At 39.1% G+C, this 27,645-nt stretch overlaps 1 protein-coding gene across 1 annotated transcript; it reads right to left on the reverse strand.

The window, feature by feature from the left end:
- Nucleotides 1–10,092, reverse strand: LOC130920464 (homeobox protein OTX1 B-like). Its single transcript, XM_057843716.1, has 4 exons — nt 9,949–10,092; nt 8,906–9,031; nt 4,242–4,393; nt 1–2,463 (listed from the first exon to the last, which is right to left on the reverse strand). Exons 2-4 carry the CDS (start codon nt 9,006–9,008, stop codon nt 1,759–1,761), a joined length of 960 nt encoding a protein of 319 aa, XP_057699699.1. The 5' UTR covers nt 9,009–9,031; nt 9,949–10,092; the 3' UTR covers nt 1–1,758.
- Between the last annotated feature and the right edge of the window lie 17,553 nt (nt 10,093–27,645).

Below are 27,645 nucleotides of genomic sequence, written 5' to 3' on the forward strand. Positions count from 1 at the left end.
AGAATCTTCGGTCATCTTCCTCTTCAACGACAAAGAAAGTCTATTCTATTCTATTCTTCACCCCAGACTTAGACAAATTTTGTCTCTGGACCTTTTTTCCTTATACAACAAGGTAACTCCAACAAGATTTGAGGTCTTCCTGGTTAAGACTGGAAGAAGTGTACTGGATTTTCTTCTTTACATGAAAAGTTGCCACATACACCTTGTATCTTGACCATTCGGAAGAAACTGGAGAAATTGTTGTTGTCATAGCCTAGAAGAACCTTGTTTTTCTTCACGGTCACTTTAACTTAGGGCGTAGTCACACCAGGAAAGTCCATAGTTTGCTTTCTTTGGTCCGCACCAAAAGACATTTTGTCCGGACTTTTTTGATACGGTTCGTTTTTCACATTCCAGTTTGAGCAGGCGTCACAGGATTTGACTAACCTGGAACTGCAGACTCACCGCTATTCCAGCTATAGAGTCTGGGACCTAGCTCCTAATTTGCCTCTTGAGCCCGAATGAAATCGTCCGTGCAATCGGATTCGTTTATTTGCGTGACGTGTTCTTAACGAGCAACGTAACTCTTGTGCGTCGGAAGTCGTTTCCACAACAACACAGATGGCGAACGGGAGAGCCGAGAATATGTTCCTATCCACGGGAAATTTTTTAAATGACCAAAAACAAATTGAGTCGCTAAAACCAGCAGTCTGTCTCGCGCTAGCCATGTTGAATAAACTTCTCCGCTCTCCTCGTATGTTTACGTCCTCGCGCTAGAGTTTCTTGGCGCTTTACCAATGTCACATCTGCTCGTCGCTGATTGGTCCACTCTGCTGTTTGCTGTGGCTTGCTCCACCCTGGGAAATTGATCTGCTGAACAGTCGCCAGACTCTAAAGCTGGAACAGCGGTGACTCTGGAGTTCCAGGCTAGGATTTGACAACAAACCTAAGTATGTGCAAAAAATTGTTCAAATCATTCAATCAAAATCATTGGACAAAACGGTTTGGGTGGGGTAAGAAGCTAAACTACGGAAGTAAACAATCACAGAGCTCCTGAGTACTGCAAATGTGCTCATAATGATTGCCACGTTCATTTTACAAGGATAGTAGACATGGCGCTCCTCATTGCTCTACGTTGAACCCCAACTCATATTAGCAGACATACTGCTAACTACAAACTGTGATGTTAACCAAACAATATTTTCGTGCTACAGAAGCCTGATACGTGCAAAAAGGTATATGATTTCACGGTGCGGTCGCTTTCACACCTTTAGCGAACTTCACCACGTACCGATACCACCATTCCGGTGAGGTCTCGGATCAGCTGTTTGGTCCGCACCAGAGTTCACTGGTTTCTATTCACACCAGACCAAAAGGTGCGCACCATGAACTTTTTTGGTTTGGTTCTGACCAAACGGCAGGTATGAATATGCCTGCTTTGTCTTAGGACCGTTTGTTCTTCAGGAAGACCATTTAGGCCCTGTTGTAGTTGTGGACAAGAAGAAGAGAAATCCAATACTTGTTTTTTTCCATCTTGTTTTACAGAGATGTGGGTGTGGTCACCTTGACACTGGATGTTTTGACAAATTAAATCCCCAGGTAGACCTTCTAAAGTCTGAAGAGCCCTTGACCTTTCCTTCTTTTCCTCCTCTTTCTTTGTCTTCATTCGACACCCGGGTATATACTTTTGTCATCTGGAAATAGAAAGACCTAGTCAAGTCTTTAGCGGGTTACGGTCTAGAATCCCAAATCTTCTTCATTTAAGACTTTGAGCGCCTGTCAGAGCACCTGGAATCGCCATGCGGCCTGCTCCTTGTAGTCCAAACACTCCGAAGCACTAAAATTGAGCTTCCAGGCCGATGCGGCGGCCTGCTCCTTGTAGTCCAAACACTCGGCCGAGTTAAAGGTTGTGTACGCTTGGTGGGGGTGTGGAGGCGGTGGATGGTGGTGATGGTGGTGGTGGAGATGGTGGCCTGATGTCTGGCCCATGTGGTGGTGGCCATGTCCTGTGATAGGGCTAAGCTGGTGGGTGTGGTGATGGGCGTGCACGGGCGCCGTCAAGTACGAGCCGCAGTCCATGCCTCCAAAGTAGGACCCGGACGCTGTGGTCGGGAAACCTTGACTGTAAGCTGCCGTCTGGCTGTAAGACACTGGGTACGACGGCGTTCCCCCGGTGGTCGTGGACGACACATTACGCTGCATGCATGAGGCGGTGGTAGAATTGATTGTAGGGGCAATATGATCTGGTGGTGGGGCTGGCGAGATAGGCGCAGGGCTCCAGATGGAGGACACGGGCAGGGTGATGGACGAGGATGATGAAGAGGAGCTCGAAGTAGTAGCGGGTGGCGTGAACTGGCCACTGCTCTCGGAACCACTGCTTTCTTGGGTGGGAGACGACTTCTTCTTCTGTGGTTTGGCTTTGGAACTGCTACTGTTGCTGTGCTGCTGTTGACGACACTTAGCCCTGCGGTTCTTGAACCACACCTGCAGAGCAGGGAACCGGAGAGAGCAGAACACAGGTCAACACAGCAGAAAAATGACAATGTATAAACATCATGTCAGGGGCAGAGTTTGCGGGGGACTGGTGGTGCGGCCACACCCTGGTGTGAAGGGGGTCCTGGTGGGTGAGGGTAGGGTATAAAATGAATGTATGATGATGTGTGAACTATAACATACTGTATAACAGACTGTATATCCACTGCTGGCCAAAAGTATTGGCACCCCTGCAATTCTGTCGGATAATGCTCAATTTCTTCCAGAAAATGATTGCAATTACAAATGATTTGGTAATAATATCTTCAGTTATTTTGCTTCCAATGAAAAACCACAAAAGAGAATGAATTTTTTTTTTTTTTTTTTTAAATCATTATCATTTAACACAAAACTCCAAAAATGGGCCAGACCAAGGTATTGGCACCCTCAGCCTAATACTTGGTAGCACAACCTTTAGACAAAATAACTGTGAACAAATGCTTTCGGTATCCATCAGTGAGTTTCTTACAATACTCTGCTGGAATTTTAGACAATTCTTCTTTGGCCAACTGCTCTAGGTCTCTGAGATTTGAAGGGTGATTTCTCCAAACTGCCATTTTCAGATCTCTCCACCGGTGTTCTATGGGATTCAGGTCTGGACTCATTGCTGGCCACTAAAAGTCTCAAGTCTCTCTCAAACCATTTTCTAGTGCTTTTTGAAGTGTATTTTGGGTCATTGTCCTGCTGGAAGACCCATGACCTCTGAGGGAGACCCAACTTTCTCACACAAGGCCCTACATTATGCTGCAAAATTTGTTGGTAGTCTTCGGACTTTATAATGCCATGCACACGGTCAAGCAGTCCAGGGCCAGAGGTAGCGAAGCAACCCCAAAACATCATGGAACCTCCAACATGTTTGACTGTGGGGACTGTGTTCTTTTTTTTTAAAGGCCTTGTTTTTTCTGTAAACTCTATGTTGATACCTTTACCCAAAAAGCTCTACTTTTGTCTCATTTGACCTGAGAACATTCTTCCCAAACGTTTTTGGATTTCTCAGGTAAGTCTTGGCAAACTCCCGCCTGGCTTTTTTCTGTCTCTGGGTCAGAAGTGGGGTGTTCCTGGGTATCCTACCATCGAGTCCCTTTACATTCAGACGCCGACGGATAGTACAAGTTCACACTGTTGTACCCTTGGACTGCAGGACAGCTTGAACTTGTTTGGATGTTAGTCGAGGTTCTTTATTCACCATCCGCATAATCTTTTGTTGAAATCTCTCGTCAATTTTTCTTTTCCGTCCACATCTATAGTCACAGTGCCGTGGGCTTTACAGTTATTGATGACACTGCGCATGGTAGACACAGGAACATTCAGGTCTTCGGAGATGGACTTGCAGCCTTGAGATTGCCCATGCTTCCTCACAATTTTGCTTCTCAAATCCTCAGACAGTTCTTTGTTAATTACATAAATTAGAAAAGAATCACATGATTTTTCAAAGAGCGCCAATACTATTGTCCACCCCTTTTTGGAGTTTTGTGTAAAATAATGATAAATTTTTTTCCCATTCTCTTTTGTGCTTTTTCATGGCAAGCAAAATAAATGAAGATGTTACAATCAAAGCATTTGTAATTGCAATCATTTTCTGGTCGAAATTGAGCATTATCCGACAGAATTGCAGGGGTGTCAATACTTTTGGCCAGCAGTGTAATTGAATCTACTGAAGATGACAGGAGTGCAAAGGAGGAGTTGACAAAATAGCCCACGTGTTCTGTTCTTTGCACTGTTGTACGAACCTGAACGCGCGACTCGGGCAGATTGATTTTGAGCGCCACTTCCTCACGCATGAAAATGTCCGGGTACCGTGTCTTGGCAAACAAACATTCCAAGACGTCCAGCTGCGTGCGCGTGAAGGTGGTCCGCTCACGACGCTGCTTGCGCGGGTTGCCTGACAATAAAGAGGGCCACAACATCAAGTATAACATCAAGACAAACAACAAAGACAAAGCAACAACAAAATATTCCCAAAAACAGCAAAAACAATCACTCAAACATCATAAAAATAACTTCAACTACAAATGACCAAATACTGTACTACATTAGACAACCTAAAAATAAACAATAACACTAGGACAGCTACAAAAACAGCAGAGCAGCAACAAAATGGATACTAGTATAACATTAGAATAACGTTTTAAAACCTACTGCAAAAATAAAAGCTTCTAAAAACAATAGCAAGAACTTAAAAATAATCAACAACAAAAATAAAAGAACAGAACTAAGTATAGAAAATGAAAAAACAACACTTAAAAAAAACAATATGCTGTCGTTTTAAAAGGATCAACGGATAGACAGACTTGTAGATCATAAAAGATAAACGTTATTAAGTTAAATTAATTAAGTAAATTAAGTTAAAGTAATTTGATATTAAAACCCCTCTTGATGTTTTTATACCATTTGTAAAATTAGTTCAACTAATAGCTCGCCATTGTTGTTGACGTCGCAGGGTGGTGACGTCACTGGGTTACGCTGCCGGGCTTCCAGAGTATGACTTTAGCGACATATACGTCATCTGTTCAACCTTTCAATCTGAACCCGAGACGAACATTAATGAGCATGACAGCACTGTTGATATTTCAGGAAAGGAGCAGCAAAAGCAAAATGAACAGGAAAGACTGGATGAGACGAGACGAGAGTAGGAAAAAAAAATGGTGTTCTGCCAAAATATGCTACACTCGCGAAATGTCCTACAAGAAGGCAAATTTGACATCCAAAGCACAACCGTGCACTTTCAGCTTGTTTTGTTTGGATCCATACAGACAGAATATACTAAATATGCCTTAAGAAAATACTTAAATGTAGTAATATCAAATAAGGGGGGTTCAATTATGCTACGTGACTAATGTGGTCAACAGATCAACAATCTGCTTTAACGCTACATTAAGAAAACACAATGCATAAAATTATGAGAGGGAAAGACATGCAAAAAGTATTTTGAGGGAATGAAAAGGTAACAAAATACTCAAGAATAGTAAGTACTCGCCGCTTTTAACCGATGTGTGCATGTGTTGGACGTGTCACCACGTGGGAAGGAATTGCAAAACACGGGTAGTGTTCGTCTAGTGATGGTGACAAACTACATCATCACCCCGAGCGTCTATTGCGCATATAAAACATGGCGCCCAATGTAGGTCAAAACATGTACTAAATATTATAGATTTTAAAATCAATGGCAATATTTTATGTGTTTCTAATAACATACAGTGGGGCAAATAAGTATTTAGTTAACCACTAATTGTGCAAGTTCTCCCACTTGAAAATATTACAGAGGCCTGTAATTGTCAACATGGGTAAACCTCAACCATGAGAGACAGAATGTGGGAAAAAACCCATAAAATCACATTGTTTGATTTTGAAATAGTTTATTTGCAAATCATGGTGGAAAATAAGTATTTGGTCATTACCAAAAGTTCATCTCAATACTTTGTTATGTATCCTTTGTTGGCAATAATGGAGGCCAAACGTTTTCTGTAACTCTTCACAAGCTTTTCACACATTGTTGCTGGTATTTTGGCCCATTTCTCCATGCAAATCTCCTCTATAGCAGTGATTTTTTTGGGGCTGTCGTTGGGCAACAAGGACTTTCAACTCCCTCCACAGATTTTCTATGGGGTTGAGATCTGGAGACTGGCTAGGCCACTCCAGGACCTTGAAATGCTTCTTACGAAGCCACTCCTTTGTTGCCCTGGCTGTGTGTTTGGGATCATTGTCATGCTGAAAGACCCAGCCACGTCTCATCTTCAATGCCCTTGCTGATGGAAGGAGATTTTCACTCAAAATCTCTTCATACATGGCCCTATTCATTCTTTGCTTTACACAGATCAGTCGTCCTGGTCCCTTTGCAGAAAAACAGCCCCAAAGCATGATGTTTCCACCCCCATGCTTAACAGTGGGTATGGTGTTCTTCGGATGTTATTCAGTATTCTTTCTCCTCCAAACATGAGAACCTGTGTTTCTACCAAAAAGTTCTATTTTGGTTTCATCTGACCATAACATATTCTCCCAGTCGTCTTCTGGATCATCCAAATGCTCTCTAGCGAACCGCAGACGGGCCTGGACGTGTACTTTCTTCAGCAGGGGGACACATCTGGCAGTGCAGGATTTGAGTCCCTGGCGGCGCATTATGTTACTGATAGTAGCCTTTGTTACTGTGGTCCCAGCTCTCTGTAGGTCATTCACTAGGTCATTTTGATGCCACGGGGTGAGATCTTGCACGGAGCCCCAGATCGAGGGAGATTATTAGTGGTCTTGTATGTCTTCCATTTTCTAATAATTGCTCCCACAGTTGATTTCTTTACACCAAGCATTTTACCTACTGCAGATTCAGTCTTCCCAGCCCGGTGCAGGTCTACAATTTTGTCTCTGGTGTCCTTCGACAGCTCTTTGATTCGGCCATAGTGGAGTTTGGAGTGTGACTGACTGAGTTTGTGGACAGGTTTCTTTTATACCGATAATGAGTTAAAACGTGTGCCATTAATACAGGTAACGAGTGGAGCCTCGTTAGACCTTGTTAGAAGAAGTTAGACCTCTTTGACAGCCAGAAAGCATGCTTGTTTGTAGGTGACCAAATACTTATTTTCCACTCTAATTTGGAAATAAATTCTTTAAAAATCAAACAATGTGATTTTCAGTTTTTTTTTTTTCCACATTCTGTCTCTCATGGTTGAGGTTTACCCATGTTGACAATTACAGACCTCTCTAATCTTTTCAAGTAGGAGAACTTGCACAATTGGTGGTTGACTAAATACTTATTTGCCCCACTGTATTTTAGTAAAAAAGAACAATTGTGGCTTATTAACGCCTATAAGTCTTTAAGTCCGAGGTTCCCTTTAAAAAAATGTGTTACTACAGTAAGATATGGTGCATGAAAAAATAACGGCATCAATTTATACAACAACATCAATGTAAAAACATTCACAAAAGCAACACTAGAAACACACACAAAAAATAAACACAACATAAAATCGTCACCTCTTACAACACCATAAAACCCAAAATACAACAACAAAGCTATGAAAAAAAAACAGCCCAATACAACAACAGCAGCTTCAAAACATCATAACAACCTAAAAATAACAGCAACCGCATTGAAAACAAAACAAGAAATAATGTAAATACAGCTAAAATAGCATAAAGGAACAGCAACAACATAAAAACTTACAAAAAACATAAGCATCTACAATAACAAAATCAATTGCATGGAAGAACTTCAAAACCAACATAAAACTTAAATAAAGTTTCAAAACTGACAGAATTGACTACTTTATTCTGTCAAAAAGTTGACATTTATTCTATTCCTTTGTTTGGGAATATTGTATTTTCATTTTGTTAGCCATAAAAAGTTGTCAAAGCTTCTCAAATCTTTAACTGTCTAATCTTGTCTTTTTTTCAGTGAAACATATACAAGTACAAGCTGCTTCTATGAGTAAAATGTGTACATTAGAATTACGAATAACAATAAAATAAACATAATCAAATAAAAGTAATGATTTTCTCCATAACAAAAAGACTGCAGCAGTTTTAAATCTGTATTTATCTGATCAAATAAAATTATGTATACTCACTGAGTAGTACAATTAGTGCATAAGTAAAAATGTTCCTTTGTAAAAGGTTATTGTCGCCTGTGTGTGTATGCTGCAATGAAACGTGGTTTACTGTTCCTGATGGGTTTGCTAGGCAGAGAGCAATAACCAAGAAATTAAATAGAAAACATCATGTAACAGTACACCTTAACTTTTAAATATTAAGTTACGATAGTCAAACAATATTGCAATATTCATGGCAGCTGCGCTTTCTTTTTTACATGTTTTTCTTTTACTTTTTTCTTTGGTGTTAAATACTGTGTGTGGGGGAGGGGGGGCAATGAAAAATAGAACTTTTTTCTGGGAACAATTGTACCTATTTATTTATACTTTTGTAATTGTTCCCCTAAGTATAAACTTGGATTTAATAAATGGCTTGTTGATTAATTGTAAATAAATGTTTTATTTATTTATTTTTTTCTGTAAGTTTTATAAAGCAAATTAATAATAAGTCAAATAAATTACAGAGATGGAATAATTAGCCGAAGAACATTTGAATTTTTAATTTATTTGAGGCTAAAGTTTCAAGTCACGTGCTAAAGAAAACGAGTAAACTTAACTATTGAACTACTATAACTTCAAATTTCTTCTGTTGTTTTTTTTTTTTCCCATAATACAACATAACACATTATAATAACAAAAAAGACAAACTCATGTTGGTCCATTTGTCCCTTTTAAAAACAAAATATGGCCATAAAGCACAAAAGTTTGCACACCTCTATATTGGTGTTCAGGAAAACGTTTTCGCCCGCACCTCCTGAACTAAATCTGTTTTGTCATATTGGAGCTTGTGTGTTGGATGCATGTGTGTGTCGTACCGGGGAAGCCCACCGAGGGATGCAGCAGGTCCATGGCGGCCCCGCTCAGGGCCAGGCTGTTCATGCAGGCATATGGGCCCTGCTTGAGGTAAGAGGACATCATGCTCACATACGCACCACCTCCACCTGCATTGCACCCACGCACATAACAATTAATACACTTATATTCATGACAAAATTAGCTCAATATGCCGTATAATGATCAACTTAACCCTCCAGAGGTCACTCATTGAACTCATTGGCGGCCATTGACGAGACTAGACGTCCAGCCTATTATGACTGGGAAGGCTGACGTGTAGTGCTGTCAATGACATTAGAAGATGAGCATTCACATCCAGCCTTCCCAGTTTAAATACTAAATTGGACGTCTAATGTTGTCAATGGCAGGCAATGAGTTAAATACTACAAATTAAAAGACAAAAAAACTCCCAAAACTTTACAGTGCTATTAGTAGGCATAACCATAGCTTATTTATTTATTTATGTATTTATTTATTTATTCACATTATTCTTATAATTTTGTTCTTATTATTTTATTACATAAATTTTCAGACCCAGTATCCACATATATGGACATCACAATTGGGTAGCGTAATTCTGCTTTTATTCGTTTTATATTCATTTTATATTAGAAAATTATAATTTCATTTATTCATAAAAATTATGTACAAAAATACAATCATGATTAATAATCATTAATAAATACATATATATGAAATTATAAGTGCGAGCTGCTGTCCACAAACGTGGAAATCAAAATTTGGAACATGTAAGCACCAAGTTGGAGGTTTTTTTTTTTCTTTTCTTTTCTTTTATCTTTTTAATTTCTAATGATGTGTGCTCTTTGAAATGGAAATGAGATCTATTCGATCTATTTGTTGACTTTTGAGCAACTTTTATGGTGATAAGCGGCCGCTGTTTGTATTTCTATTCTCGTTTACATCCACTCAAGGAAAATAAATTGTGCTTTAATAGATGCGACGTTGATATTAGAAAAAAGAAAACAAAGCAAGAGCAAATAGAAGATGTCAGTTAGGACCTCACCTTTCTATTAAATGGGCTCCTTGAAAAAATAAAAAAGTCAAATAAGCGATTATATCCGCACTTGTAGAACAAATATCCACATGGAAGAAATGTTGTTCAGCAGCTTCACCGTTTATTAATCCACATAGCAATGTTAAAAACTACAATAAGAATAGGGGGGAAAGTGAAAACGTGGGTAGAGTTTGTTGTCTGTCAGCAGATGATTGACGCTCGTCTACGCGGCTGGTGCTCTAAAACGTCAAGCGAGCGCTCTGGCCTTCTAGTGGTTAGCCAATAGCGGTGCGACTTCGCTCCTCTTGGGACCTCGCCGTCCAATCAAATCACGAGACTGACACAGAATTTTTCGCCTTATTTATCAAGGAGTTGTTAGTAGCAAGGGATAAGTTTTGCAAGGGAAGACCAAGTAAACTAGCCTTTAAGGGGAATTTTTTTTTTTAAATTCATATTATTGAAACAATAATAGAATTCTATTTCATTAAAATTAAAAATAGAAGTTTATTTTGTCGTCCGTCAGTGAGTGAAGCTTAGTCAAAATACTACCAACCCTTCCATGATCAACCAATCACTGGGCGTCTTTGCTAATTTGACAACGGTTTCGTCCAATAAAATTCCCTGATAGGACGAGATGGCATATGATGGACATTTTTACCTTGGGTCTTGGACGAAAACATGAAGCAAAGCTAGTTAATTTGGAGGAACTTTTCTTTGACCATAATTTTCATAAACGTGCGGGTTTTGTACTCCAAATGATTAACTTCTGTAGTGCACGCACGACATGTTGTTGTTTTTGTCTAGAAAACGTTCATTTGAGATATTTCAGTGGTGAGTAATCATAAATCTGATTTAAACTTTAGCTAAAGATTAATGTAGTGTAAAATTATCCTATTTTATGAACAACAGCCATTTTTCAATACTTACAAGTTACTATACAAGTTCATTTGAGATATTACAGTGGTGAGTAATCATAAATCTGATTTAAATTTTAGCTAAAGATTAATGTAGTGTAAAATTATCATATTTTATGAACAACAGCCCTTTTTCAATGCTTACAAGTTACTGTACAACTAAGTACATCTGCTGTAGACAAGTACCTATAAACTCTTTCAGTGCCATTGACGATGATAGACGTCCAATTACGTGGCTCTTCATTCTTCTGCTGTGAATTTAAATGAGTTTGTTTCTAGAAGACGTCCAGTCCATTTGAACTGGGAATGAACGAATGTTTTTTCAATGCCAGCCTCCCAGTTCAAATGGATTGGGTGCTAATAGCTGTCAATGGCACCCAATTAATTAAGTCATTTCACAAACATCAAGGCATATTCATATTGTATTTTAAAGATTTTTTTTTCAGGATAAGTGTTGGATGGCTAATGGCTGTGAGATTCTTTCCCAACAGTGTAATCCTAAATATACATCATGGGATCCCAAAAGAAAAAAAAGTGTGAATAATATTCGAATTTGATTGACACCGACATAAAATTAAATCCAGAGTGTCATAAGTTTTTTTCTCCGATGAGCTTGTTCAAAATAAATGTAAGGATGCTATGGCCACTCTGAAATTCAACGACACTGAAACCAATCCATCCAGTAAGTATATATGTAGAGCTACAACAATTAATTTATTAATCAACAGATAACTAAAGATTAAATTTGTCCACAACTATTTGGGTTACTATTCATTTAGAGCCATGGTTTAGCTTAAAATTGTCCAAATCCTCAAAATTTTAGCCTCTCGGCCGTCAATGTTCTATTACTTTTGTAGTTTTCCATGACAGCGTGACACACTAAACAAATGAATGTTTTTAAGAATCCTGGCAAATGCTTTTTGATAAAAACAATTAATGATAATACATTAAAATACAATACAGCTGATGACTGGAATATATCTGAGCAGACAGTGTTGGGTAAATTCATTTTCTACATGACCTAATTCAAATTTCAGTTGAGAAATTTTCAAATGAACTCGCAATTGAAAATTTGGAACTAAGTTAATTGCTTCGAAAATTAAGTTTTTTGTTTTTTTTTTAAATGTATTTCTTTTCTGATTTGTTTGCTCAAAGAAACAAAACTTTTAGAACTTGGTAATAAATGTGCCCTATTAGTAAGTAATATGAAGTATATTAGTTAGACAACAAAACAATAGCTGCCACCCTCAATAATCTGTAAACCTGAGACAGTGAAAGCGCCTTAATTCTACATGTTCACAATTTGGTAATACAGAGTTCTCAGTCTATTCAGGTAATGAAAAAAATAGTATTTTAGAAACACAGTTCGGAATTCTCTTAAAGGGGTCTTTAAAAACGATATTTTTGTAACACAGTTCTGAATTTTCTTAATGGGGTCTTTAAATAGCTTCTTTGCGGATAGAAAAGCCAAGAAAAGATCTACATCTGACATATAGCAAGATTTGCCGTTCTGTTGTGTTTAACTTTGACAATATATATATTTGGTTTTAATATTTTGGAATGGTTTGGTTTGAAACTTTCATTTCTGTACAATATTTATTTACCTTTTTAGTGCAATATTCTTTAATTTAATAATTTCCTATGTACTCTGTCCTCTAAAATCTCAGGTTTTTCCAAAAGCATTTCGATATTAACTGTAAAGTCCGTTTTATCACAGATTTTGGACAAATTTCTTATAAAATAAAATGTTATTCATGTCACATAACTGCTTCACTGTTGTTTGGCTTCAATTTTTTTGCCCAATACTAAGTATTTGATTTGGAGTTTCGTTTGATTTTTATATTTTTCTCAAGATATTGTGTTGAGTTTTCCTCAAAACTTTAAAACTTGAGGCTTTGTCTTATGAATAGTTTTTTTTTTTTGTTCCTGTAATGCAGGTAATTTGATTTTTTAGTGTAAAATTAGGTCTTTATAATTTGGATTTTATACTTGTAAAGTTGTAATTTTTTATTCTTTTAATACAGTAGTAGAAATGTAGGAATGATTTTTTTATTGGGTGGTACTGGTGTAAAATCTTCAATATCAATCAAGTTATAATAGCTAGTAATAGTTTTTGACCACGTTTTTTAACTTCCACACTTTACAGGCCAAATTGCCCACGGTCGTCTAAACATCTCTGGTTTCAACTGTGGTAGTTCATTTGGTGAGCTACACAAGAGGCTCAAGTATCGAGACAAAGTGATGAACAGCTAGCAAGCATGACGGTGAGATAAAAAATAATACTTAAAGTAAGAGCTAAGGTGCTGAAAGCTTGAAAAAAGGCTGGTGTGTCTATGTGCATGTGCTGCTATAATCCACCCATTGAGCTCGGGTATCAAGGTATCAAGTTGACTGAGGCGTCCTTGTTGTGGGCTCTAATCCCAAATTGCAAGAGTATTTTCTTAATGCTAAATGGGTAAATCCCGGGATCAGGGAGCTCTGGATGTGCAAGGAGGCACGTGGGCCTTCTTTCACCTCTTGTCTTTCACTTTGCCTCTCCTCTGTAAAAATGTCAGCATTTGAACGAGAGAGGCTTTGGGTGAACACTGGACCCAAGGGAAAAACAAATGGAGCAGTAAGCGTATATGGAGCCATCAAGACAACACCTACTTTAAACAGGTAAGACTTCTTTGGGTCTTAACAGTTGTCACCATTTGCCTTGTTAAAAAAAATTATTTGATTTCTGGATTTTTAAAGTAAGTCATTTAGATTCAGAGGTGGGTAGTTACATTTACTCCGTTGCATTTACTTGAGAAACTTTTTGAGAAAAATGTACTTCTAAGAGTTTTTTACTAATCCATACTTTTTACGTTTACTTGAGTATATTTGTGAAGAAGAAATGGTACTCCTACTCCGCTACTATGGGCTGCACTAGTCGTTACAGTTTTCCTCCTTATTCTACCTATTAGATTTTACTTTAGTTTTAGTTTCCAGCGATGCCAACAGTAGCTCTACCAGTTTCACCAATGAGACGTCGCAACAATAATCACAAGACTCCATTATACCAATCAGACTCAAGGTTGTCGTTCCATTGTCACGCCGGCCTGTTCAATCACGTGGCGTCTATAAAGCAACGTAAAAAAATAAGTATTTGACATAGAGCGCTGCCCTCAACATGACTTGAAAGTGCGGATTTTAACCTCTCTCCCAGTTTTTATTTGGCACAGATTGGCCACGGAAACCGAAGATATTATCCTCTTAATTTCATAATAGGAAGTACGAAGGAACTATTCACTATACAATTATTCAAACTAGGAACTATTTTTTCCACTACAGGGCACTTATGCTCTTTGGACGAATGATGCTTCAGTTCTGCAGAATTCAAAAAAAAATTTTTTTTTGTATTTCTTTGGCAAAATGCGTTTATGTAATGAAAATAAAAATAATATAATACTAATCTTCTTTTCCTTTCGGCTTTTCCCTTCAGAGGTCGCCACAGCGAATCAGTTGACTACCATCTAATCCATCCTCTGCATCCTCTGCTCTCACACCAACTACCTTCAGGTCCTCTTTAACTACATTCATAAACCTCCTCTTTGGTCGTCCTCTAGACCAGTGTTTTTCAATGGGTGTGCTGCGGCACACTAGCGTGCCATGAGAGATCGTCAGGTGTGCTGCGAGAAATTGTCCAATATCACTTGTAACTGCCACATTGTGGTTGTGTTCATTGCTGTGCATTTGTTGTTTTGTGCAATTTAAATTTGGCAACATTAGCGCTTGTGTATACATAGAGCAAGGTAATTAGGAGAGAGGAAGCAATCTCAGCAGGGAAGGAAAGGGGGCTCAAGCTGTTAGCACAAGCAAAGAAGGCTAACAAGCGGAATTAAAGGAAGAAACCTTAGCAAATTTCCTCAAACTGTACTCGGTCAACAAGGTTAGTTTATTTCTGTATGTTTATGTGATTGTCAATTGTATTTACAGTATAATGCATTTATTTTAACCCTGTTCTCGCAGTCGGCGTGATGTCACGATGACGTCATCTCGCATATCAATGTGTCGCCATTCTGAGATGGTGGCACGCACAGGTAAACATCCGTAGACAAACGTTGTCTGAAATTCATATATTTCAGCTGTGTTTTGAGTCTTTTTTTTTCATAAAAACGTCTTAAACATGACTTATTATTATCACGAGTCACTGCCGACAGACGCGAGGAGGCGATACAACTTAAAATTAGCGTGTATTGGCCTGCAAATCTGCCCATACAAAGTCGCAGCTGATAGCTGGATAAACAATCCAAAGGAATTGCCTGCAGTGGAATTCGGAAACATCTACAACTACGTCATAAAGTCACCCAGTAAGTTGACCTTTATAAATTACGTGGAATATGTTCTGTGTGAAACTAAGAAAACTGGTAGTATATACGGAGTGATTATTTCTGCCGTAACCGGTAATTCGCTTCCATGCGTTATTTAGCCGTGAACACGTCACGGCAAAATAACCAATTCCCACCAGGCCAATAATATACCGACTGACCGATAAGAGCAGTTCACGGCATAAGAAAAATAACGCTTTGCGAGTTGTCGGTTCCAACAATAATAACCACAGCCTAGTCTATTGAATCCTAGCAGCTAATTGGGGCAAAAAAAAAAAAAAAAAAAAAAAAATGGATTAAAGTTTACTCACCAGTAATAAAATGTCGGCTGCAAACGTAAATGTGCCTGGTCCACGGAACCGTCTTCTTTTACTGTTCCTCGATTGATTGCTTTCAGCCAATTGCTTGTCCTTTTATTCTCACGAGGAAGAATGAAGAACTTCAAATGCGGCTCCGAACTCTTCCTTGTGTTACAACCCGCAACACGGCAACTTTTAGTCATTCTGACGGAAAAAAAGACCGCAAATAAGACAAAAGTTCAACGCTTTTGTACAACAATGCACGACAGAGCAACTGCTTGTGACTCGTGTTTTGCCCCCATATCAATATGGCAACACTGTGTTGTGGCTGGTGACGCCATTAATGCCCGGATGTCCGACTGCGAGAGTAATGCCAAATGCATCACATTTGATACACCTAAAATTTCAATTTCATTCAATTCCGAATGTTGACATTTCTTTTTGGAAAAAAAAATGATGGATGCAAGTCAACACATGCATCTGCAGGTTCTATGAGAAAAAAAACAGGATTTAGCAAGGGTTATAGATTTTAGAGCACTTATTACACATATTCATTTCGACTTTTCTTTTTACAAATTTGAAAAAAAGGATTCATTAGGACCTTATTTTTCCAAATTTTGGGATTCTCTGATAATTGCTTCATGTTGCAGTTATTTAAGGGTTAATTGAAATTCTTTCGATATGTTTCTTTAGTTTTCACGGTATAGGAATCTTTAACAAGTAAGATTCAAATAATTCACCAGCTGAGAAAACCACTTGTGCTTGAAGTACTTGAGAGAGTTACATTGCTTCCTTATTTTTTATTTATACAATTTATAACGTTACTAGGGTGGCCTCTGTCTGGTATTTTAAAGGACAGTCTTGTTAACAACACACGGACGTCGTCGGGTGGAGTTTTAGTAGGAAGGAAGGAGTAGGTGGAACTTTGAAGATCTGCTCGCTTTTGAGATGAAACCTACTCCATTATGCTTCACGTTCCATCAAATATTACACTGAGTAAGTGTTAATATTGAGGACTTATATTGTAATTAAATATACTGTACAGAAAGTGTGTCGTAAGATTTTTTCAAATGTAAAAACATGCCGTTACTCAGAAAAGGATGAAAAACACTGCTCTAGACCGCCTGCCTGGCAAATGCAAATCCAGCATCCTTTTGCCAATATACTCACTATCTCTCCTCTGGACATGCCCAAACCATCTCAGTCTGGCCTCTCTGACTTTCTCTCCAAATCCTCTGACATGTGATGTCCCTCTGATATGCTCATTCCTGATCCTATCCATCCTGGTCACTACCAAAGAGAACCTCAGCATCTTCATCTCTGCCACCTCCAGCTCTGCCTTTTTTCTTTTCCTTAGTGGCAATGTCTCCAGTGGTCTCACCACCATAATAATAATAATGATAACAGTTCATATAGATAATTTTGTGCTGAGGGAAAAAAAAAAAAAAAAACATTGTTATTTTTTTTTAATCAACCATCGTAACCAGTTACTCACAATGTTACTAATTACTGGAGTATTCTTTTCACCAAATACTTTATTTGTACTTGAGTACATTTTTTTGGATGACTACTTTTACTCCTACTTGAGTATTTTGAAGTACGTTACTATTACTTGAGTAAAATTTGTGGCTACTCTACCAACTTCTGTTTAGTTCAGAGTCCAGTCCTGTGAAAAGTATGTGCCTACTTTTCCAGTTACTTTCACAATAGTACATTTCAAAGTTCAAATACAGGTCAAGCCAAGCAAGATTTTACTTCTACTTAGATCACTTTTACGGGCATGATACCAAACCACCACAGTTCTAGTGGATCGTCCATGTACTGTGCATCAAGGTCCAATCTCCAGTCTTTCAAAATTAAGTGTTTGACAAAGCCTGCAGTACCGAACATTGGCAACTGGACATTGCACCACCTTTAAACTGAATATGCAGGAAATTCCTGATGGTAGTAGTAACTGCAACTGAGTGTGAAGAGCACCTGGAGGTAGGGGGCATGTAGCTGTCAATCAAAGCCACAGTGTACCCCGCCCCTCTCATTAAGAACACAAACAATGAAGCGGGGCTGAAGGGGGGTGGGATTGGAATCAGAAACCAGAACCATGAGACCAACTGACCCCATCTGTACCCATCACCCCCCAGCACCGTGTGTGTGTTTGTGAAGGGATTTACTGAGGTGTGTGTGTTGGGGGTAACTTGCAATCCTTTAAGGATTATACCCCCCACCCCATCCACTACCCCCTACTCTGTTCTGGTCTCTTTCAGGGTGTTGGCCCTCAGGCGATCACGTTTAAACCCGCTTCGTTCACAAATGTCCGACAACAAAGCGTCACCGTGGAAACCGTGTGAGCACCGGCACGATGTGTAGGAATGCATACGCACGCACACCATTGCGTTGAAAACTGTTGGGCGCACCCGCCCACCGGCCGACCTTGCCCAGCAAAGGCTGTGAATTGGCAAGGCGAAAGAGTCTTTGAAGTCTTGAAAAGGGAAACGAAGGTTTGGTGTCATGGCAAAAACCCAGTCTTACAGAACTCTGTTGCTTTGGCACCATCTTGTGGCATTTTGCTGCCACCCAACTATGTTAAAGTGAGTTGAGGCGCTTATGTTTGCTTTGCCACCATCTGGATGAGGGATGCAGTCATCAAATATTTTAAAGGTTTTAGGTTCAACCATCATGTCGTAAGCCCGTAGTCATGTTTGTTGTTGTGGATACAAAGTAAATTCACTTTTCTAGCTTTGGCTGTATAACATTCATGCTCATTCATTTATTTTTACTGTGCTTAATGTGATAAGTATCTTGTTATGACGTTAATTTCAGAGAGTGGTGTCGAACAAAATAAAAAATTGGATATTGTTACTTCATGAATGTAATATCAACTAGAATTATGTGTTTTGATAGAACAAACTGATTAGTTCATTTTTCAATTCATTATTTTTATCATGACTCAAATAGACAAATTAAAAAACTAAGTGCATACGAATTTATGCATTCAAGGACCTGGTTTGTAAGTCAAAATGGTCGTATGTTGAGGAGGATTTTCCCATGAGAATGTATTATAATTCGATTAATTTGTTCCACAGCCCAAAGACCTACGTTAAACACTGTAGGTACATTTACAATTAGCAATTGCACATAGCAAAACAAATAAGTTAGAGATACAAATCAGAATAATTTCAACTTCAAGGTTTTTCAAATAATCGTGTGAAGAATAAGAGAACAACTTCAACTAAAGTTATGGAAAAAGTGTCTATGTTGCACCACTATATTGTTGAAAATTTTGAGTTCATAATTCATTATTTTTCAATCATTTATTGTTTGCTTTCAGATAATATCAGACAACTTAGGAAAAGGTTGCGTAGAATTAATTTAAAATCCTCTTCCCTAATTGAAGGAAAATTAGATCAGTATATAACAGTATAAAAGCTCCAAAATCATGAAAAATAAAGCTTGCCTTCCAATTGCAGAAGTGTGTAGACATGTCTGTTTAAGCAGACCTCCTCTTGCCAATCATGTACAAGTTATTTTGAAAGTGTCAGTCAGTCAGTTTAAGTGGAAGTGGTAATTGCACCAAATAGCCACTAACGAGCCCGTAGACTTGCTGACGTCAGCAAATACCTATACCTAATGATGAATATATTCCATGTACAGTGGTACCTCAACATACGATCGCTTCGACACTTGATCTTTTCGACATCCGATGTAAAATTTGGCTCGCCATTTGTTTCTACATCCGACGACATGTGACGATTTATGACAGCGCCGCAGTTGCTTTGTTTTCCTGCAAGAATGACGCACAGTGGATTTTATTTTGAGAGAAATCAACATGGGTTCCAAGAATGTTAGGTGGAAAAAGGTGAGGCTTACCATTGAAATGAAGCTGGAAATTATACAAAAATATGAGGATGGTGGGCGTGTCCGTGAACTGACTTGACAATATGGCCTTAGAGCAGACATGTCCAAAGTCCGGCCCGGGGGCCAAATGCGGCCCGTGGTCAAATTTCATCCGGCCCCCAGCCTCTGTCATAAAATTAATAACGTCTGGCCCGAACACAGATTTAATGAATTGGTCAGCAGTACTGCAACCAGCATATGAAGTAGCTTACACACAAAATGCTGCCCTTCATTTACCCACTAATAGGCAGCAGCACTTTAACCCTTTATTGCCAAGTGTATCACATTTGATACAAATAAAATTCCATGATTTTAAGACTAATTTAGAATTTTGACATTTCGTTTTGGAAAAAAAAAAAAAATGCATGCAAGTCAACACATGCGTCTGCAGGTTCCATGAGAAAAAAAAACACGATTTAGCATGGGTTATAGATATAGAGCGCTTGTTACACATATTCATTTTGACTTTTCTTTTTACAAATTTGAAAAAAAAAAAGGTTTAATTAGGACCTTATTTTTCAAATTTAGAGATTCTCTGATAATGTCTTCATGTTGGAGGTATTTAAGGGCTAAGCAACATTACTCCGTGTGACCTATTACTTCCATTTTCTAAAATGGTGACAATCAACAAAAAGAAGAAAGTTGACAGTGACGGCCGACGCTTCAGGGATAGGTGGAAATTAGACTATTTCTTCACTAAAATACGCAACAACTGTGTCTGCCTCATTTGCAAAGAGACGTCGCTGTTTTTAAAGATTTCAATGTGAGGCGATATTACCAAACAAGACACGCTAACATGTACGACAAGATTACAGAGAAGATACGCAGTGAGAAATTGAAGCAACTTGAAGCTAGTTTAATGTCACAGTAGCAGTATTTCGCAAGAGCCCGAGAGTCGAAGGAGAAAAAAATAATTAAGCAAATGTGACACACTGAATGGCTTGCTAAAATTTGCTTAAATATATTGTTCTACGTATGGGACGTCAGCCAAGGTCGGCCCCCCACATTTTTACCACACCAAATCTGGCCCCCTTTGCAAAAAGTTTGGACACCCCTGCCTTAGAGTGTCTAGAACAGGGGTCCCCAAACCAGTCCTCAAGGGCTGCTGTGGGTCCTGGTTTTTGTTCCAACCGATCGAATATCGACAGTTTAACCAATGAAGTTTCTACTAAAACAAGCAGCACCTGACTGCAATCAACTAATTACACTTGTAAGACACCAGATTGGTGCAAAGGTGTCGTCTTGTTTTGTTGGAATGAAATCCTACGCCCACTTCGGCCCTATGTGGAATAGTTTGGAGACCACTGGTCTAGAATCTCGCCGGTCCTACTCCGACCTTCATTCGCCAGTCTTTATAAGGTGACAGTTATTATTATGGTAACATCGCCAAAAAAATCACCAGCTTCATCAGGTTTTTAATGATTTATTTCTGAACTTGTGCAACACAGCAAGCCTATTGTCTGCCCCAGCTGAACAAAGTGAAAATAAAAAGTCCTGCCTCACTTACTCTATCAAGTTAGCCACACGGTGCGTTCAGGTACGCCACGCAAAACACATCCGCCACATTCGTTACATTAGTACATGTATTAATATTATATTCTTATTCTGATTTGTATTCATAATTTATTTGTTTTGCTCTGTGTAATTGCTATTTGCTATAGTATGAGCAGCATTTATTAAGGATTTAGTGTTGGTTTTCGGGCCGTGGAAGGAATTAATAGGATTATAATGTATTCATATGGGAAAATCCTGCTCGACATACGACCATTTCGACTTACAAACAAGGTCCTGGAACGAATTAACTTCGTATGTAGAGGTACGACTGTTTTTACTAGAAAAATATATCAATATTGTTTTGCAGGACCTTTAAAGAGCATTCTCTGTTTAATTTTCTTTGATACATAGTGGGGCAAATAAGTATTTAGTCAACCACTAATTGTGCAAGTTCTCCCACTTGAAAATATTATAGAGGCCTGTAATTGTCAGCATGGGTAAACCGCAACCATGAGAGACAGAAAGTGGGGAAAAAAAAACAGAAAATCACATTGTTTGATTTTTAAAGAATTTATTTGCAAATCATGGTGAAAAATAAGTATTTGGTCAATACCAAAAGTTCATCTCTATAGACCCTACCACCGACGTCACAAAATCACGTGATCGCTGTATTGTTCCGCCCCCTTGTCCGTCATTTTGTGTCTGTATTATCAATGGTCTCAATTGATCGAGCAATTTATAATGCATTTCATGGAAGACCCGGTGCTTTCGGATGCCGTAAACTCACTTGATGCGTTGCATAAAAGGTGTTATGTGGAAAAGCGTCAGTTTATCCATTCGGCAGATCAATATTTGATGCCTAAATCGATGTTTTTCGACCCGCTGTCTCCGCCGTATTTGCCTGACATCTGCTAGCTACCCTGATATGTACAACTATCTTGTCCACACAAAATCAGCCTATTCTCACGAGAATTTGAAAAACTTCAAGAGCTTGGAGGCTTATAAATACTTCGTTGCTGGTTGGGTGAAACAGGTCCTCGTCCACGAAAATTCGGCAGGAATTTATCTTGTGCTTGGAAAGGTGAGTTGCGAAATTTTCAATTCAAAATCTTTTGTTCTTGCTAACATCCACTGTCAAGTCTAATGTATTTCATGTCATTTGTCAATGGAGCTAGGGCTTTTAATGTTTATATGGTTTAGCGATAGCACTATCACTACATACATACGTATATGTTGTCGGCGATTAGCCTAGCAATGATCTTAATTGTGGTTGTCAGCCCCAAACCCTCTAAATATATATTAAATGCATCTTACCAGATATAAAATGACTACTACATAATCTGTGGTAATCGTTTGGAGCCCAGTTTTCTTGTCGAATTGCAGCAGCACATCTCGCTCTCTCCTCTCCGGGTCTCTCGGAATCCGGTAGAACTTCAAGTCTCTCCGTCTATCTTCTCTGTTATTGCAACCGACCGCCACACACGCCTTCACCATTTTGATTATTAATGTTAACGAGCAGAAAAACACGCCGTAAATAGGAGGAATGTACGTAGCTGTAACAGGTAAACACGATGTGTTGACGGACAATTGGGCGGCACCAGTCAGGAGGGCGGAGTTGTGACGTCACGTGGGTAGGGTCTATACTTTGTTATGTTCCCTAGTTTTTCACACTGGTATTTTGGCCCATTCCTCCATGCAGATCTCCTCAGAACAGTGATGTTTTGGGGCTGTCGTTGGGCAACACAGACTTTCAACTCCCCCTACAGATTTTCTATGGGGTTGAGATCTGGAGACTGGCAAGGCCACTCCAGGACCTTGAAATGCTTCTTACGAAGCCACTCGTTTTTTGCCCTGGCTTTGTGTTTGGGATCATTGTCATGCTGAAAGACCCAGCCACGTCTCATCTTCAATGTCCTTGCTGATGGAAGGAGATTTTTACTCAAAATCTCTCGATACATGGCCCCATTCATTCTTTCCTTTACACAGATTAGTCGTCCTGGTCCCTTTGTAGAAAAACAGTCCCAAAGCATGATGTTTCCACCCCCATGCTTCACATTGGGTATGGTGTTCTTCGGATGCAATTCAGTATTCTTTCTCCTCCAAACATGAGAACCTGTGTTTCTACCAAAAAGTTTTATTTTGGCTTTATCTGACCATAACACATTCTCCCAGTCCTCTTCTGGATCATCCAAATGCTCTCTAGCGAACTGCAGACGGGCCTGGACGTGTACTTTCTTTAGCAGGGGGACACATGAAAGAGAGAAAAACAAGACAACAAACAAAAACAACTAAACCAATAGACAACCAACTAGACCAAACATATTCAGAGTTGGCTCATTAACAATGGAATTCATTATATATACGAATTGTACAAGAACAGCAACACACATCGTCAGTAAATTTCATTATAGTGTGACCAGACCATATTTTATACAACAATTTAAATTTTAATATATTTTGAGAATGCTTTTTTTTACGTGTCCTGTTCAGCTGCTTGACACAGAGAATGGAAATCGGAGTGTTCGATTGGTATAAACAGTTCTAATATTTCACATGGGAGTAAGACATATTCCCATTGTGATCATTCAACATACCTCGTTTATTAGTAGGTTATGGGGGGACAGAAGTGTAGAGGACCAAACATACACGAGGACACTGGTGTTTAAACTTAAGCAAAAATTCAGTTTAATAAAAGTCACAAAAGAAACAGTTTAACAAAATATTTCGTGCCCAACATAAAAGAGGCCAACATAACAAAAGGCTCCAACCAAACTGACCTCCAGACACATCGCTGTGGCCGCTTAAATCAGGGCGGACTCGACTAACGACCACCTGAAGGAGGTATGCCAAATTAACCAAACATTGTCAACTTAATAAAACTACAACAGATGGAAAATATACATATATTCAACAATAATTAACTAATGTGCATTTATTTTACTCCAAACAGTCATAATTAAATCAACCTAAATATCCCCCATTCAGAATGGTAGGTCCCAGATCTTACACAGCTGTGGTCATTACCTCAAATTGGCAAACAAAATCCAGTAAGCATTCAGACAAATATTGACTAAAGTGTGCACCCTTTAGAAAATACATGTCCAAAAATATATCCCATAAATAATTAACTGAATCTTGAAACACTAAATTGTGGTGGTAGTGGTAGCCACCACAAGAAGAAAAGGAGGAGAGAGAGACAGAAGAAGTACAAACAACAACAAAAAATACATTAAAAATGCCAACACTCACAATGAATATGTTGGTGCTATTGTTAGCCAATTGTATTTCCAGTTGACACCATGAGGGTGGCCTGATGATCAAGGGGGAAAAAAAGGGTGTGTGTGTGTGTGTGTGTGTGGGGGGGGGGGGTCAGAAAGATAAGTGATCGGGAGGGGTGGAGTATACACAAATCAGCTGTGTGAGGTGTAGAACCCAGTATTTGTGTGAAACCCTTGTGAGTGTGAGTATGCTGGCATCCTATTCTATGCTATCTGATCGCTAATCCTGACATTGAGTTTTTCTACTTAAGTGTGTCAAATTGCACCTAGTCAAGTGTGAATCCCATCAGACATGTGATAGTCCTGCAGAAGAGTGGAAATACCGGCGGGAGCCGCCCTAGGGCCGCGGTCCTTGCCCAGCCAGTCGGGGGGGCAGTGGAGCCCATCCCTCCTCCCGCAGCCCAGCAAGGGGGCCACCGTATTCCCCCCGTTGATCCAGGGTGGTCTCCCAGCTTCTGTTTACAGTGCAGTCAATTTTATTGCTTGTTTTTTCCATTCTGCACATTTTTAATAAAACTGAGCAGTCAATGCATTTTCTGGTTCTTTCGTTGACTATTGACTCAGAGCGCTATATGTATAATACATTTTTATATATTTAAAAATAAAACTGTTACCTCCTACTTGCCCCCATATCCCCTGGTAGAGTGAGTGATTGTTGATCGCAAGCTTGGGTCCTCTACCAGAGGCCTGGAAGCTTGAGGGTAGTATCTTTGCTGCTCCTTGGACTGCGTTCTTCTGGACAGAGATGTCTGATGTTTTTCCAGGCATTTACTGGAGCCAGTGTGGGGGACACGGCCCCCATTGCTCCTATGACCACGGGTACCACTGTTGCTTTCACCTTCCAGGCTGTCTCCAGCTCTTCCTTGAGCCCTTGGTATTTCTGTAGTTTCTCGTGTTCCTTTTTGCCGATATTGCCATCGTTGGGGATGGCTACATCCATCACAGTAGCTGTCCTCTGCTGCTTATTCACGACCACGACGTTCGGTTGGTTGGCCACAACCATCTTATCAGTCTGTATCTGGAGGTCCCTCAGGATCTTAGCCCTCTCATTTTCCACCACCTTACTACATTTTTGCATTGGGAGATAATACTTTTACATACAAAGTACATTTTAAAGTGAGTACTTTTGTACTTTAAAGTTTTTTTTTCTTATATACTTACACTAAAAGTGTTTTTTTGCACCTGTATCTGTGCTTTTACCTAAGTAAAAAAAAAGTGAGCATTTCATCCACCACTGGTTAAAGGAGGGAGACGTGAAAAAAAAAGCTAAAAAGCGGATCTCGAAGACCGGACTTGGGCCCCCCGTCATAGGGCATCGTCGATTTTGGTGACTGGCTATTAGTAAATTTTTACAAGATAGCTCCTCAGCAATAAGCCTTTAATGATAATAATTGATGAACTGCATATGTATGTTGTGTACTGGCACTGGATTAATTTGACTGCTGACTGCTCTATCCAATGTCATTTAACGGTGGTTAATGATTCAGTCATTAACATATTGACAAGACTTTTGTGGTTGCCTTGGGACTGTCAGTGTCAAGCTGCCGATGTCAGTAGACAAGCATAAGAACAAGAAGTGATCCAAAGTATATGAAAAGTCAATCATGCTGAAGCGAGGCATGCTTGCAGCCGTTGTTTTCTGATTGATTTTAGCACTAAGCTGTGAGCAGTCACCGCCTTTGACTGCCGGCACTCAGCTGATAAGATGCCCATTCCATAATAAATCAATTGTAATTAGTGGAGATTTTGAGGGGGTTGTCACGCGATATCACCACTGATATCCACTGAGGATAAACAGTATAACGCCATAATACGGCGTTATTTTTATGCCACTATTCTGAGCGAGCAATGATTTTGAACACAAAAAAATATATTGAGCGAGCAATTAAAAATTTTGAGCGACCAATAATAGATTTTGAGCACATAAAAATAATGTTGAGCGAAAAAAAAAAAAAATCTACTCTGGGCTCTGTAATTGTGGTTTTATCCGCTCAATTCACCCCTCCCGTTCTCGCTCAATCTCTCGAACCCTGCGCTCGCCAGTTTTTTTCCTCTAAGCACTCAGTTTGGCACACACGTTACAAATGTGCCACGAAGCCATCCGATTAGAGAGCTGGCAGAAGTACACTGTTTGGCTGTTTCTAAAGACGTCATCCATCTCCCGTCCAATTGAGACAATTTTTGTTTGTTTGTTTGATGTTATGCCAACTCTGATGCAGGTCGGACTTTCAATTGCAAAATTAGTGTTTTCCTCACTTCCACAACATTGAAATTGTTTTACATTAGTCATCAGCCAATCAAACGTGTGTTTGAGGGAAAAAATGGACCGGCACATTCAGCAAGTGGGTTCAAGTTCCACTGAGCCATTTTGTTATATTTTTTTGCAACGTTTGTTTTGTGTCTTTTTTTTGTCTCTGTTGTTTCTTGAAAGCAAAGATCTGTATTTGTGAAGATGAATGTAACTGCCTGAAATGAAATGGAAAAAAAAAAAAAAAAAAAAAAAAACGTTGCAAAATTATCAAAATTTACCATTTTCCGCACGTGTGTGCAAATTTTGGTGACTTTTCGTGCATGTTTAGGCCTCCAAATTGGCCATTTTCATTTGCCCTGAAAAAAAAAAAAAAAAAAAAAATCCTTTGCAAAACAATAGGGCCTTCGCACGCTTAGGCACGCTTAGTGCTCGGGCCCTAATTACCTATATAACTGACCCCATTATAGAATGCAAATAAGGTTGCTTAAAAGTTGGTGGGGACAATCTGAGCATCCTGAAAAGTTGGTAATGTTATGTCCCTACCATTCCTATACAAACATATGCCCTTGCTCATAACACACAGTAGCGCAACCCGGGTAAATACTGGAACGTTACCAAACTTCAATAGATGAAAGAGGTTAATATTACAGATTTTCACCATCTATATTGCAAGTCAATGTAGACCATATTCACACAATCAACAGAGGTTTGTAGTACTGCACATGATAAATCCAGTCGTTAACACACATTCAATCCTGCCTTCATTTACCTTTTTTAGGCTTTGCAATCAATATGTAATCTGGTGCAGCATCTTATCTGCCATTTGTGAGCCCTTTTGTGCAGTGTGGGTCCTGTGGCGGTTCTGTGCTGAATATTGATTATCTGCACTGCTTGAACGCTATCACATGTCTGTCATCTGGCCTGAACATTAAGATAAGACCTGACAGCAGCCACTTTCCCCTCCTCTGTATCTTGTTAATCTGTTACTAAGGAGATGCACTCAGTAAAACGATGAAGCTATTCATTTGAACTTTAATAACTAACACTTTACCTCCCTAGTAAATGAGAAAAACCTTTGCAGTCTGATTGAAGGTTTTTCGTAGACTGACATTATTATTCAAGAATTTGTTGCAAGACATGTTAAGAGTAGATATTTTTGCATTTTGAAGAGTTGCCGGCTGTTTGGCTGTCAAATGTACAGTGGGGCAAATAAGTATTCAGTCAACC

The sequence above is a fragment of the Corythoichthys intestinalis genome, chromosome 8 (genome assembly GCF_030265065.1).
Source record: "Corythoichthys intestinalis isolate RoL2023-P3 chromosome 8, ASM3026506v1, whole genome shotgun sequence".
Lineage (NCBI taxonomy): Eukaryota > Metazoa > Chordata > Actinopteri > Syngnathiformes > Syngnathidae > Corythoichthys > Corythoichthys intestinalis.